Source organism: Myxocyprinus asiaticus, chromosome 6 (genome assembly GCF_019703515.2).
Source record: "Myxocyprinus asiaticus isolate MX2 ecotype Aquarium Trade chromosome 6, UBuf_Myxa_2, whole genome shotgun sequence".
NCBI classification, from domain to species: domain Eukaryota; kingdom Metazoa; phylum Chordata; class Actinopteri; order Cypriniformes; family Catostomidae; genus Myxocyprinus; species Myxocyprinus asiaticus.
Genome location: NC_059349.1, coordinates 49,042,990 through 49,058,931, shown reverse-complemented (window position 1 = coordinate 49,058,931; position 15,942 = coordinate 49,042,990). Strand labels below are relative to the sequence as shown.

At 39.7% G+C, this 15,942-nt stretch overlaps 1 protein-coding gene across 1 annotated transcript in view; it reads right to left on the bottom strand.

Moving 5' to 3' along the window:
* Positions 1-15,942, bottom strand: part of LOC127443190 (semaphorin-6B-like) — a 179,442-nt gene that overhangs the window by 71,069 nt on the left and 92,431 nt on the right. Inside the window, exons 2-3 of the mRNA XM_051701780.1 lie at positions 2,840-2,963; positions 29-143 (exon numbers count right to left, since the gene is read on the bottom strand). Coding sequence (XP_051557740.1) covers positions 29-143; positions 2,840-2,945 — 221 coding nt within the window. The 5' untranslated portion in view covers positions 2,946-2,963. The remainder of the gene's footprint in view (positions 1-28; positions 144-2,839; positions 2,964-15,942) is intronic.

Sequence of the window (15,942 nt, the reverse complement as noted above, 5' to 3'; positions counted from 1 at the left end):
TGTCTGTTTAAATGCAAGTGGATGTTACCTGGCTCCGATGTAGAGTGTGCGGTTGACTTTAAGAACTGTTTGAATGTACAGTGGCTCCTGACGTGTATACGAGCGATGCGCTCGGCCCACAAATACTGGATATCGTCTCACCACTGAAAGAGAAAAAGACAGAGAGAATTAAAAAGTGGAAAAACAGATCAGAGTCAAAATGTGACATCAAGGGCTCACAAGAAAAAGAGAGAGGAAAAATGGATGATGAAGGAGAGATGGATGAAAGAGGCACATGAATATGTCCAGGACTATGTCCATCATTTTTCCACAAGTTACAGACAGGAAAAAGGATAACAAAACAAATTTCAGTGCTTCAACACAAGGTTGGTGCATAATGTCAGTTACCACTGGAAATAGTTTTGATTCAACCCTTAGTTTTGAGGTGGTTAGAGTAAGACACATACATTGGAACGGAATCCAGCATCCAGAGGCTTTAACCCTCAGAGACCCATCCAAGCATTGATAATGATGATATATTTTCTTTTTTACCTCCTTAAGAGTGTTTAAAGGAAGCCGATGATCATAAAAAAAATCTAGATTTTTAAACATACTTTTCTTTGTCGTGAATTTTGTGACATTCTCCCCATCAAAACTGTCGCTGTGATACAGTTCAGAGCATAAACTAAAGTTATTTATAGATTTATTTTTCTGTTTTTAATAAAATATAGGTATTATTTAATTGCTTCAAACAGACATTGCAATTCTACTATGCTGTGTCTCTAAGGGTCTGAGGCCAAACTGTGAAAGTCATATTTTTCTTTAAAAACTTACATTAATTCTTCCAAAAATATACAAAATCGTCCAGCTATAGAGCAAATAACTGATTTCACTGATATGCCAATAACTGACTGATATGCCATCAATTAACAACCTCGGAACTCACTGTAGGTTTGTCTTTAAAGGGGTCATGACATGAGAAATACAATTTTCCTTGATCTTTTGACATATAAGAGGTGAATGTACTATAAAAAAACATACTGTAAGTTTCAGAACTCAAAACTTCTTCTCACTGCAAAAAGAGCATTTGCTGAAACCAAGCTGCCCAAATGACTCGTACTTTACTTCCTCTATATTGTGATGTCACACTGTGGTAGAAAATTGCATCTGACCCCCTCCACAACAACACATCAACGCCTAATTTGCCTTATCACTTCCGTAGTTGCCCAGTAGCGGTAAGCAGTGAGACGACAAGAAGAGAGCAGGTCAGTCAAGAGCAGAGAGCCAATCATAACAGTGGCCATTTACTGTCAAGTCTTAAAGAAGAAGCACAACCAAAACCGAGCGTTTCTGACAGAGGGTGGGAAATGATCATGTTTTACAAATATATGACTGTTTTTTGTTCCAAAGGTTTATACTGTAAGTTATCGCAATAAATGTATTCGCCTATGGAGAAAACGAATGGGATTTTTACTTCCGGAACCAGACTGTTGCACTCTTTTATCACATGCATTGTCAATCCCCAAACTTTTACGTTCATTCCTACATCCCTGCATAAAAAACTCTGTAAACATTGTTGAAAATAATTGCTAGCAGTTCAAACTTTATGCATTACAGATAAGGAAAACTGCTTTCCAAATGCCGTGGAAGGGGGGATGAACCATAATTAGAAAACTGATTTAAAATTTAGAGTGAGACACAAAGCCACAGACAGCAATGTGTCCTCTGTGCACAGTTAGACAGAGCAAGTTTCTGTCTGCTCCATCTGTGGGCAGAGAAGCCTGAAGACAATCACAAGTTTACTGTGAATGCTAATAATATTCCTTACAGTTTGGGCTAGTAATTAATTCCACTGTATAACAAAGACAACAGGAAAGTGACACCATTGCTGCTGGCTTGTTTTGTTGCCTTTGGTTGTTTGGACACATTTCACAAGGTTTAAATGTTTTTGTGCTTAATAAAGAGCAATTAGCTGCAGCTTACTTTGAGAAACCCTTAAGAAAAGTCACGTTGTCTCACTTTAATTCAAACACACACATTCCAGTTCTTAGATTGTGTAAACTACACTGTGCTAGTTGACCTTTAACCCTTGGTCTCTACTGGATCATTAGAGATGCATGAGGGGCTGTTCATCAATATCACTGATCCTGGATTCGTAGGGACCCGGAGGGATACAACCCTCACACACAAACAGTTTGTTCCAGCACCATTAAGTGACAAGACCCTTACAAATTTACAGCCATATAGTGCATTTAATCCATCCATGAGCAATAATGTATAAAACTATTTAGAAACAGTGCAACACATCATATGTCAGCCATATGTACATGTAGAAATTCAATTTAAAAAAGAATAGTCTGGAACTTCCTGCACAATAGAGGTAAAGCAATAAGCTCTGGGAGGCCATGTGTTATCCAAATGTCACCATTGTTAAAGGGTTATGATAGGCTTAACGTAAAGATTTTTCATTAATAATCTCAAGTCCACATCAAAAGTTGAACTGGGGTTCAGTTCAAGTTAACTCCAGTTTGGTTAGCAATTGGTTTTAAAGCAATTTGTCCTTAACGCTAAAGCTGCTTGTTTTGGGCTAAAATGTCTTTGAATGCGTCTTATACAATCAGAATTTAGAGCCAGAACTATCTGTTTTATAAATCACTCATAAATGACATTCTGTGTTGAATCTAACACTCTGTGTTGACTCTGAAAGTTTTTGAGCTGACAGTGGTGCTATTGATGTGCTTGCTGATTGTGCTATAATGCTGTACATGTACATAAATAAAAGGACATATATTTGACATATGTGACAATTAAAAACAAACCTGCTGATAATGCTATAACAGGAGAAGGGGTGTGTGCTTACCCTCAGCAGGGGCAGAGATTAAAGGACCAGGTTCCTCTGGAAATGAACAGGCAGCCAATTGGAAAACAGCAAAGATCCATAAGACGGAGGGGGTCAGGGTCACCATGGCAGCGACACACCAAAGCTTAGAAGGGAAGAGGAGTGAAATGATGTTAAGTTATAAAAATGAACACAGAAGTGAACACATATAAGCTTTGTTCCAAATGCTAGTGAGCTGCCTCGCTGTTCACTGTCTACATAGGCAGGTACCATCTTTGCGTCAGTCTGCGCAATTTGGGAAATGTCTTTAAAAAAATTTAAAAAGTCAAGAAATAATCATGGAAATGTTATGGTGAATATACATTTTTTCTAATAAATGGAACATTTCATCCGCTAGAAATTGTTCTTTGGGAATGCAAACTATATAACTGATTAAAAAAAAAAAGAAAAAAGTATCCTGTATCCTAGCAAACTATTAAAAAAGCACAAAGCCCCTTAGAGGACATAGTGTGAATTTATCTTCTGAAATAGTTTTGCATTACCTCGCAATTATTTTGTGTTCCCTCGCAATACATTTTATATGGTTTTACTAGAGTAACCATAGTTGAACTATGGTATTTGTAGTAAAACCATAGTATATTTACCATGGTTTCACTGTAGTAACTGTACAGTAGTTTAACTATGGTATTTAAAAAAAAAATCATAACCACAAAATGTAATATGGTTTTACTACAGTAGTCATATTTCAACCATTATATTTACAGTAAAACCATAGCAATAAAACAGGAAAATAAAAACTATGGTAATATAAAAAAATTCACATTTTGTGGTTACTATGGTTACTGTAGTAAAACCATGATTAACCCTTATGAAAATTACCATGGTTTTACTAGAGTAACCAATAACCATGGTATTTACTACAATATTACTAGAAAAAACATGTTTAACTGTATTCACACACACCATGGTTTTCACCCAAAAACATGATTATTACATTCTACAATATTACTATAGTAAAACCATGGTTCGTCCGAAGAAAAAAAAAACATACAGTCATGGTTACTACAATGTTACTATAATAAAACTGTTTGCCGCTAAAAAACCATGGTCACTACAGTAATATGGCACTTTTCCACTGCACGTTATGGTTCGACTCGACTCGACTCTGCTCGCTTTACTTTTCTGAGCTTGCTTTTCCACTGCAGTTTAGTGCCGCCTCAACTTGGGTGGGATTTTAGGCTGATCGTCATAGTTGCGCCGCCTCTACTGCTGTGAAATCATCTTAAATGCGACACAAACTTTACTGACCATAAACGATAACACGACCGCTAGCTGTTAGCTACTAGCTCATTGTGCTGCATAAAGCAGTTGTTGCATGGTGATTTTACACAAGTGTAACAGTTAAATTGGCCTGGTTGTTTTAGAAGCAAGCTTTCCAGTAGCTGGTCAACTAAATAAATTGAAGCTTTCAAGCAGAATATAGAGTTAACGTAACAATGTACCATCCTCCATTGTGGACAACAACGGCGAGTCCAGTGCACTCCCTCCCATTGCTCGCCGGTCTATTGCCACAGATAGCGTCCATTTGGTCGAACCACTTCCACTTTCTTCTGTTTGAACCACTCTGGCTGTTGTGGTCCTTGATGGTTCTGTAGTCACTTTTAAGTTTTTTTAACTTTTTCCTACACTGTTGGTAGGTCCGGTGGTAGCCGTGTGCGGCCAACAGCAGAGACACTTCCTGAAAGACTTTTTCGTTTCGTGTCGTTTCGGTCGTCGCTAACGATAGGAACGTCTCCACCTCGTTTATTGACCGCGGCATAGTTTTGCGCACAGCCAATTCTTTTTACAATTCGAAAGTCACGTGAACAAATGATATTACTGTCACTGTTGCTAACTTTAAAACTGCGGGTTGATGTCCTGTGTCGCAAATCCAGTGACGCTGGTAGTGACGATTCTCTCTGACCAATCAGTGATCTGCAGGGTTTTGACGTCACATTTAGTATCGGCTTGGCTCGCTTGGAACCTCGCCCGAGGTGGTACTAAAAAAAGTAGCAGGTACCAGGTACTATCCACAGTGGAAAACCCCCAAAAAGCGAGCAGAGTCTAGTTGAGTTGAGCTGTACCGTGCAGTGGAAAAGCCCCATAAGTACTACAATAATACTATAGTTTCAGAAGTTTAATTCCCTCCCTGTCCTCTAAGTTGCTCCGTAAAAAAGTCAAGGAAAGGTGTGGGAACCAACATTGTGGCCTCCAAACTTCACTCTGGAGTACTCTGAGTTCGGTTGCTATGCCTGTGTAACCGGTCCTGCTCGACCCACTCTGAACGGGATTCGAACCGGTGTCTCCGGCATGGGAGGCAGGCACGCTAACAAGGTGACTGAAGGCTACAGCTCTAGTGTCTGTCACTAGTGCCCCACTTGAGACCAGGGGAGTGAGGTTTACACATACCGTACAGCTATCACTTACCTTACTTTCATAAATGAGGCAATATATACATGTAAATAAAATAAATAAATGTGGAAATAAATGAATAAATACATAAATAAGGAAATAAAAGTTTAAAGATACATTTGAAAACGAATTTGTCTATTTCTGTTTACATTTTTTCATTTATTTGCACATATATTTCTTTCTTTTTTTCTAATTTTGGCAGACTTAGTCCTCCATAATCATCTTGGATTAATTTTCTTTGCTGCACTCTAGGATTCTCTAATCCATTGGAGGATGCATACAATGCTGCCTTAGATTTTGGCCAAAACAAGGTATCTTACAAGGCAACATAATTTTGTGTACTGTTTGGAACAACCTTCACATAAGGCAAACATCTATGATAAATATTGTCTAAGCAAGCAGCAAATTAGGTTTTGGAACAGACCTAATAACATCACATCACACTCAATAAAAAGATCAAGGCACAATTACACACAGGAGCACAATTACACACATAGAGTGTGTATGTTCTTACGCAAGTCTCGTGCCTTTATTCAGTTGGCAACATTATAAGTGCACAGACTACTCCACATGAGCCTGAGGCAAAACAGAAACCCTCTGAGTTTTATTAACTCACATTTGACATTCATTCAAGCATTTTATAAGAAACAGACGATTTACAAAAACCACAATACCTGCCTGTAAAGCAAAGCAGACTTACACAATTTTAACGGGTGTTAGGAAGCCGTCTGTCTATGAGTGAGTGTAAGTGGGGCATAAAACTGTTTAACAAAAGCTTTCATCTCAGACAATCTGCTCTTCCTTTAGACAGAAACCAGATGACAGCCACGAGAGCCTCTTTTTCATGGACAACCCACAATTACCGCAGAGTCCTGAGACCACACACACATTCAAAGACACACACTGCAATTTATCTTCAGCACACATTTCATTGAGTCTATAGAGGAAGGAGTGACCAGTGGCTAAAGAGGAGGAGAGAATGATGCCACCATCTGTTCTTTTCTTTTTCACATTCTTTTTTCAGTGTGTCCCTTTTCTTTTTCGCAAAGTACGGTTGCTGTAATTGGACAATTTATGACAGTGGGTCAACCCTCTTTTTCCAGTTTATTACTGACACAAATACACATTAAATGGGATGAACCATGGTCAAACAGCAAATATGATGATCAAACAGCATATATGAAGAAGTTGAACTGCGCAGCACATGACAATAGTCCTAGACTTTTGAGTATCGGCAAAAAGTCTGGTCCAATTTGCATCTTATGCAGGCAAGAACCGGCCACTTAGACTGGAAGAAACTATTTGACTAATATGTAAGCCCTGACACAGCATTTGATGTATATGAATGGTATAAACAGGCTTGGGGAGTAACAGATTACTTGTAACAGCGTTAGGTAATCTGGATGCAAAAAATAGGTAACTGTAATCTGTTACAGTTACATAAAACCCATCATAATCAGATTAGTTACATTTTCAAAAAATTGGGATTACTGACAGGATAACAAGTTTTAATTTCTGACAAAAGAAATAGAGAATTTTCCTGATATAAAGTGATACAAACAACTGTTTGTTTAGAGTGAGAGATCGTTTAGATTCTCTTTAGTCAGGAATGCCTTCTGCTGTCACATGCGCAAACAACACCTGTCTCACATCAGCACTCTGCTCTTGAGGCAAACAGCTGCTTGGCCACGGAAGAACATGCATTATTTTCTTGGAAATTTCGACATTATTCGCTCTTTAAAAGAGAAAAGCAAAACAACATTAAAGCTCAGTGGAATTTATGCCTTCCAGCTGTGAAGATGCTTTCATTATCCAAGGACCTGAGAATTTGAAGGTAATAAGAGCCACATAGAAATCACATTAGCTTGGTTAGCTAAAATTGGTTAATATTAAAATGTGTTAAAATGAGTTAGCCTTAGTGCTCAAAGAAATTTGCGGCCCTCATCATTTGGCGGGAGCAGGAATAGCTGACAATACTTGCTGGTACGGCATAGAAATCCCCTGATTTGCATGGTTGCAAAAGTGAACTGTACTATATTAGCCAGGACGTCCTGCATGTTGTTCCGTTCCATACTGAAGCTGATAAAATGACCCCTCCCCTAGGTGAACAGTACTTAAGCCTTAATCATTTAAGAAAAAAAAAAGTTTTGGGGGCCTGGGTAGCTCAGCGAGTATTGACGCTGACTACCACTCCCGGAGTTGCAAGTTTGAATCCAGGGTGTGCTGAGTGACTCCAGCCAGGTCTCCTAAGCAACCAAATTGGCCCGGTTGCTAGGGAAGGTAGAGGCACATCCTCGTGGTCACAATTAGTGGTACTCGCTCTTAATGGGGCGCATGGTAAGTTGTGTGTGGATCGCAGAGAATAGCACGAGCCTCCACGTGCGGAGTCTCCGCGGTGTCATGCACAGCGTGCCACGTGATAAGATGCACGTATTGACGGTCTCAGAAGCGGAAGCAACTGAGACTTGTCCTCCGCCACCTGGATTTAGGTGAGTAACCATGCCACCACGAGGACCTACTAAGTAGTGGGAATGGGGCATTCCAAATTGTGGAGAAAAGGTGGAGAAAACGTTTTGAATACAACAATACAAAACTCAACTGAAAAAATGTAAAACTTGCTATGACTTTCTCTCCTTTTTCACCTCTCATGATTTTGCATTCCTGATCATTATTAACTAATCCAAACTGTACACATAAATACCAAATTAAAAAAGTTAAATGAAGAATTTATCTGATTTTGATAAATTATTGTTGAGAACAGTACAAATGTCTGGGTGAGGGAGACATTCGGGCAAATGTAGCATGTTCAACACTTATAGTAATTAGGAATAAGTAAAAGTTTAAATCTGTTTTGATCTATTCTTTAAAACCAGATTTTGTTTTCTTTTTGGAATCAAAACTTTTTCCCCCTTTAAAATCCTCCTTAAACAGAAACATAAACATAGAAATCAGCCATAAACAGTTAGCTGGTGATGTTTGACTTTGGATCATGAGCAAGCAGAGGAAAGACACTCTCCAGCATATTAATATGACAATAATAACGATGATGATGATGATAACATGTGATCTACCTATTTAATACAGTCTGAAGTTAATGAATGGTGCAAATTACAATTGCCTATACACACTAACTGCAATCCATTTTGAATCTGAGGTATATCCTGTCAGATTTAGTTTAATGTTAACCAAGACATAATTCAGTGCGTCTGTTCTTTAGGTATTTGCTTTATGAGAAATTTTCTTTTTCTGTAGCAGACTGAGTACTCACCTGATTTCTTTAAAAATACTGAGTTGTTCTACATTAACAGCTCATTATCTGTTTTCTTGGTATGTGCAGTGTACATGTTTCTTTTCATTAGATATAATAACAGCTACAACAGTACTCATAATATTACTCAGAAATGTTCTGTTTGCATTCAAGGCATAATTGAAAGTTTTAGAGATCATATTGATTTGATCTTGTCTTTATTTACATATGAGCCCTTGTGGTAATCCAAAAGTAATCAAAAGTAATCTGATTACATTACTTTACTATTTCTTAATCGGATTATGTTACTGATTACATTTATTTTTAAGTAATCAGTAATCTGTAACTGATTACATTAAAAAAGTAACCCTCCCAACCCTTGGTATGAATGATGAAAATGTTTGTTGACAAAGGGTTTTTGATTTTAGCAATGGTAACAAAGACGATTTTAATTAAAACATACAAGAAACACCTAGAAAAATAGATTCATCTAATCCAAAAATCCAGTATGTTGGGTATTTCCCCGCTTGAGCTGCGTAAACACAAAGAGCTGAACACCGGCAAAATTAACCGCTTTACAAACAGGTTAATTACCTCCCTCAAACGCATTCTATTTATACATGAGATTAAACACTATATCCACAATATATATGTAATATTACAACTTACATCTGTGCTGACAATGAAACGAATGAACAGGTGAAGTCGAACCAAGTTAGTCAGAATGCGTAACTTGCATTGTGAATATGCTATTTCCATAAAAACAGGCTACACGTAAATGCAATATCCTAAACTGCCTAGAACATGGACAATTAATAATACAGTAACCTGAAAAGTAGTTAATCCTTCACTTGTTAACTAGAGCCGTTGAAATTAACTCATTAACGCATGCAGTTCATCTAAAATGTTTAATGTGTTCATTTTTCCTAATTGCGATTACGCATTTACCAATTTTCACATTAGACTGACATTTTATTCAGCTCCGTGTGAGTGCTGAACACTGGTTGGAATAGGGCGGAAACTATGCGCTGTGTCCAAGGTCATAACACTGACGCACACTACAAACACACATACAACAGCGATTCTGTGTCAATGATCAAGTGATGGTAACACTTTACAATAGGGTTCCATTTGTTAACATTAGTTAATAACATTAGTTAATATGAACTATACTTTTACAGCATTTATAAATCTTGGTTAATGTTAATTTCAACATATAGTAATACATTTTTAAAATCAAAAGTTGTATATGTTAACATTAGTTAATGCACTATGAACTAACATGAACTAACAATTAACAATTGTATTTTTATTAACTAACATTAACAAAGATTAATAAATGCTGTAAAAAATACAGTATATTGTTCATTGTTAGTTCATGATACCTAATGCATTAAATAATGTTAACAAATGGAACCTTATTGTAAAGTGTTACCAAAAGTCCTTTACTGGACCTCTTAAGTGTAATTTCTTATACAAAGAAAACCCAGATGGGACTTAAGATAAGCCGTATTTTGGATGAAGTATCATAACGAGAACAGTGCCAGCACTACAGTAAAAGCAAAACAAGATGTTCTCTGCAAGCGCTTTTCATGTGGAGTTCAAAGCAGCAAATCATGTAAATGCGGCTTCAAAAGTGCTGTAGCAAAGTGGATAGCAACTATTAGTATTATGGAGGATCTGAGTTTAACAGATTTAATGCCTGTTGCAAGGAAAAATGCAAACTACAGGGACTAGATATTTCTATTATTCAATCTCCAATGTAGACTTTGGGAAACGTTTAATGTGACTTGAATTGCAACTATTTTAGTGCATTTCAATCTTTATACTGTGGAATACTTTGTTTGGAAAATGTGAATAAAACATTACTGTTACATATTCTTTTCTTTTCTAAGAAGGAACTAAATGCATTTTACAGGAAAAGAAATATATAGAGAGAGTCTAATTTCAGCACTTTCAAAGCACGCAATTTTTCATGTTTGAGCGAGTCATAAACATCAAATAGTCTGTAGGCTTCCCATCTGAGGCTACAGTCTGAATGACACTATAGAAAAGATAATTATATTATCAGTAAAACCTAGAGTCCAACAGAACTGTTTTTTATGACAGTGACTGTGAGTGTATTGCCTTCAACAGAGATCCCTCTCCATTATCTCATCCTCTGCTCTCAACAGGCCTTGAACAATGCATTTATTTGCACTTACTGTAAATGAGATGAAACAATGAATTATGTAATTAAGACATCCCTCAGGACAGGGAGAACACGAATGAAAGAGAGTAAACAAAAAAACTAACTGAAAGAACTGTGGATGCCTTCAGTGAAAAGTTTTTTAATATTAATAGCAGCCTTTTGAGGGTTCCAATTCATAAGCCAGAAATGATTCTAAAAGGCATTAGTGAAAGAATGAGAGTCTATTACTCCATTAGCACAACATGGGCTTACACACAAAACGTTTATCCACTTTAAAGGGACATATACTACACTTGTTTTATCTATAGTGGTGCACGCGTAGGCAAGCATTTCTATTAAAATGGCTCTCGTATTTTTTTTTGTTTTTTATTTTTTATTTTTTCAACAAACCCCTAACCCTTCTTTTCAAAGCCTGGATTACACTGTGACTGGTTCAGAAAACAATATGTGCTGAAATATGACAATACAACCATGGAGATGTCTGAATGAGCCACTTTTGCAGCTTAGTTTCAATAAATAGTCCAGGTGTACTGTGAATTAAGTTTTGGGCATTTTGAGAAATAATGTAGTCGAGTACTCTAACACATAAAAAAAAATGAATAATTGATTACTTGAAATTTAGAATTCAAGTTACATTTATGCATTTGGCAGATGCTTTTATCCAAAGTGACTTACAGTGCCCTGATTACAGGGACAATCCCCCTGGAGCAACCTAGAGTTAAGTGCCTTGCTCAAGGATACAATGGTGGTGGCTGTGGGAATTGAACCAACAACCTTCCACATACCAGTTTAGTGCTTTAGTCCACTACACCACCACCTTCAACATTTGAACCAGTTTTTCTTATAAAAAAAAATGAGCACTTGGGCCTGGGTAGCTCAGTGGTAAAGACGCTGGCTACCACCCCTGGAGTTTGCTAGTTTGCTAGTTCGAATCCCAGGGCGTGCTGAGTGACTCCAGCCAGGTCTCCTAAGCAACCAAATTGGCCTGGTTGCTATGGAGGGTAGAGTCACATGGGGTAACCTCCTCGTGATCGCTATAATGTGGTTCGTTCTCGGTGGGGCATGTGGTGAGTTGAGCTTGGTGGATGGCGTGAAGCTTCCACATGTGCTATGTCTCCATGGCAACATGCTCAACAATCAAAATCAAATCAAATCACTTTATTGTCACACAGCCATATACACAAGTGCAATGGTGTGTGAAATTCTTGGGTGCAGTTCCGATCAACATAGCAGTCGTGACAGTGATGAGACAGTACCAATTTACAATAACATCAAATTAACACAGCACAATTTAAACATCTGATATACACATAATTACACTCAACAATATACAAATAATAACATACACTGTACAGTATACAATACACATTATTCAATAAAAAAATAAAAAATAAAAATATATAAAAAAGTATATATAGTATATATAGAATGTACAGTATTGTACTGTATTGACATTCAGGCTGTCGGTTGATAGTCAGTTGTTAAGAGAGAATATAATATAATAATAATATCATTTATGACAGTCCGGTGTGAGATATAAGAGTAAGGGTAATAAAGTGCAGTGCTGATGTATTTTAATCGTGGGAGATCAAGAGTGCAGAAATCTGATTGCTTGGGGGAAGAAGCTGTCATGGAGTCGGCTGGTGCGGGTCCTGATGCTGCGATACCGCCTACCTGATGGTAGCAGTGAGAACAGCCCATGGCTCGGGTGGCTGGAGTCTCTGATGATCCTCCGAGCTTTTTTCACACACCGCCTTGTATATATTTCCTGGAGGGAGGGAAGCTCACCTCCGATGATGTGTCTGGCAGTTCGCACCACCCTTTGCAGTGCTTTGTGTTTGTGGGCGGTGCTATTGCCGTACCAGGCGGAGATGCGGCCAGTCAGGATGCTCTCTACAGTGCAGGTGTAGAACCGTGTGAGGATGTGGCGGTTCATTCCAAACTTCCTCAGCCGTCTCAGGAAGAAGAGGCGCTGATGAGCCTTCTTCATGACGACTTCAGTGTGGATGGACCATGTGAGATCCTCAGTGATGTGGACACCCAGGAACTTGAAGCTGCTGACTCTCTCCACTGGTGCTCCATTGATGGTGATGGGACTGTGTTCTCTGTCTTTTCTTCTGAAGTCCACCACAAGCTCCTTCATCTTACTGACATTGAGGGAGAGGTTGTGCTCCTGACACCAGTGTGTCAGAGTGTGCACCTCCTCTCTGTAGGCTGTTTCATCATTGTCAGTGATCAGACCTACCACCGTCGTGTCATCAGCAAACTTAACGATGGTGTTGGAGCTATGTGTTGCCACACAGTCATGTGTGTACAAGGAATACAGTAGTGGGCTGAGAACACAGCCCTGCGGGGCTCCAGTGTTGAGGGTCAGTGATGAGGAGATGTTGCTGCCTATTCTAACCACCTGGCGTCTGCTTGACAGGAAGTCCAGGATCCAGCTGCACAGCGAGCTGTTTAAGCCCAGAGCCCGGAGTTTCTCATCTAGCTTGGAGGGCACTATGGTGTTGAATGCTGAGCTATAGTCTACAAACAGCATTCTCACATAAGTGTTCTTTTTTTCCAGGTGGGAGAGAGCAGTGTGTATTGTAGATGCAATGGCATCATCAGTGGAGCGGTTGTTGCGGTAAGCAAACTGCAACGGGTCAAGAGAGAGAGGCAGCACAGAGCAGATGTAATCTCTGATTAGTCTCTCAAAGCATTTGCTGATGATGGGGGTCAGAGCAACTGGACACCAGTCATTTAAGCAAGCTATTTTTGATTGCTTTGGAACAGGCACAATGGTGGATGTTTTAAAGCATGTGGGGACTACAGACAAAGAGAGGGAAAGGTTGAAAATGTCCGTAAAAACACCAGCCAGCTGGTTCGCGCACACTCTGATGACACGGCCCGGACTGCCGTCTGGGCCCGTGGCTTTGCGGATATTCACCCGTCGGAAGGATTGGGTTACATCCGCTACAGAGACGGAGAGTGAACTAACCTCTGTAGCTTCAGCCGCGAGAGCTCTCTCCACGAGGGCGGTGTTATTTCCCTCAAAACGAGCATAAAAAGTATTTAGCTCATCCGGGAGAGAGGCAGCGGTTTTCATGGCAGAGTTTTTATTCCCTTTAAAGTCCGTGATGATGTTAATTCCCTGCCACATGCTTCTAGAGTTGGTGGTGTTAAACTGTCCTTCAATCTTGCTCCTGTACTGGCGTTTTGCGGTTCTGATAGTTTTTCGGAGGGCATAACTGGCTTGTTTATGCTCTGCGTTCCCGGAATTAAAAGCGGAGGTCCGCACATTAAGTGCTGAGCGAACATTGTTATTTATCCATGGTTTCTGATTCGGATAGATCCGTATTGTTCTGGTCGGAACCACGTCCTCCACACACTTTTTGATGAAACACATTACGCTATCAGCATAAAGCTCGATGTCATCATCAGAGGCGGACCGGAACATCTCCCAGTCCGTGTAATCAAAACAGTCTTGTAGCATGGAATCTGATTGGTCCGACCAGCACTGGATCGTTCTGAGGGTGGGTGCTTCCTGTTTCAGTTTCTGCCTGTAAGCGGGCAGAAGCAGAATGGAAGAGTGGTCCGATTTGCCAAATGGTGGGCGGGGGAGGGATTTGTAGCCATCCCGGAAGGGAGAGTAGCAATGGTCCAAAACCCGGTCCCCTCGTGTGTTGAAACTAATGTGCTGGTGGTATTTTGGTGCGACTGATTTTAAACTGGCTTTATTAAAGTCCCCGGTCACAATGAACGCGGCCTCAGGGTGCGCGGTTTCCTGCTCACTTATACTCCCATACAGTTCCTTGAGTGCCCGGTCTGTGTCGGCTTGTGGGGGAATGTACACAGCTGTGATAATGACCGCTGTGAATTCCCTCGGTAGCCAGAATGGTCGACACAGAAGCGTAAGAAATTCCAGATCAGGAGAGCAGAAAGACTTGACAGAATGTACATTCCTCTGATCACACCAGGATTTGTTGATCATAAAACATACACCACCTCCTCTGCTTTTACCTGAGAGGTCTTTGGCTCTGTCCGCTCGGTGCACGGAGAACCCCGCGGGTTCAATGGCTGAGTCTGGAATCTCCGCAGACATCCAAGTTTCCGTAAGGCAGATAATGCAGCAGTCCCTTGTATCTCGTTGGAAAGAGATCCGTGCTTTCAGCTCGCAGAGCTTGTTATCCAGAGACTGAACATATGCCAGTAGAATAGTGGGTAGCGGGGGTCGATTTGCGAGGCGTCTTACTCTGATGAGAACGCCGGCTCTGTTTCCCCTTTTCCTTTTGCGTTTCCGCGGCCGTGCTGCCCAGACAAAGGGCTCCGCTTGCGTGTTTGTAAACAGCGGGTCGGCATTGAGAAATTTGAAGTCCGGTTTACGGTGTGAAATTGCTGAACCAATGTCCAAAAGTGTTTGTCTGTCATAGACAATAAGGCAGACAACATCCAAGACAAAAAACATAAGAATTGTGAACAAAACAAACAAAACACTACTATGTTGTGTCGGAGCTCGCAACGCAGCAGCCATACTCGGCGCCATCTTGAGCCAGTGGTGTGAGCCACGTGATAAGATGCGCGGGTTGATGATCTCAGACGCAGAGGCAACTGGGATTCGTCCTCCGCCACCCAGACCGAGGCAAATCACTACGCGTCCACGAGGACTTAAAAGCACATTGGGAATTGGGCATTCCAAATTGGGGGAAAAAAAAAGAAATGAGCACTATGCATAAACAAAAAGATCTAGATTCAAAAATGAAAAAATGAAAAAACATTTGCACTTACACATAGAAACATACTTTCCAAGTTTTCTGAAGCAATACAATCACTTTAAATAATGGCAGAATTTTCTTTTTGGGAGAACTAAGGTGAATGAAGGTGAATGAACCTGTTTCAATGTTGCCCATTGCAGGTAAAGGCACAAAGGAAAATCAAATTGCAATATTTGAGTAATGCTTTTACTAGTAGAATATTTAAAGCTGAATAAATACTCGATTAATCGATTACTTGTGCACATCCATAGCCTATATAGTACTCTTCTACTTCAAAACAACAAGGAATATCCAGTTTTCCATTATACAACCCCTTTACATTTAAAAACAAACAGAATTCAACAGGATGGTGTGTGTGTATATGTGTGTGTGCTCACAGGCTGTTTATAAAGGACAAAGGGACTGGTGGGCACTCAGAGCTCCTAAATGCTCCTGTATATCTCCTTAAGAAACCATTCTTTGTCCTCTCCCCTCCCTCTCT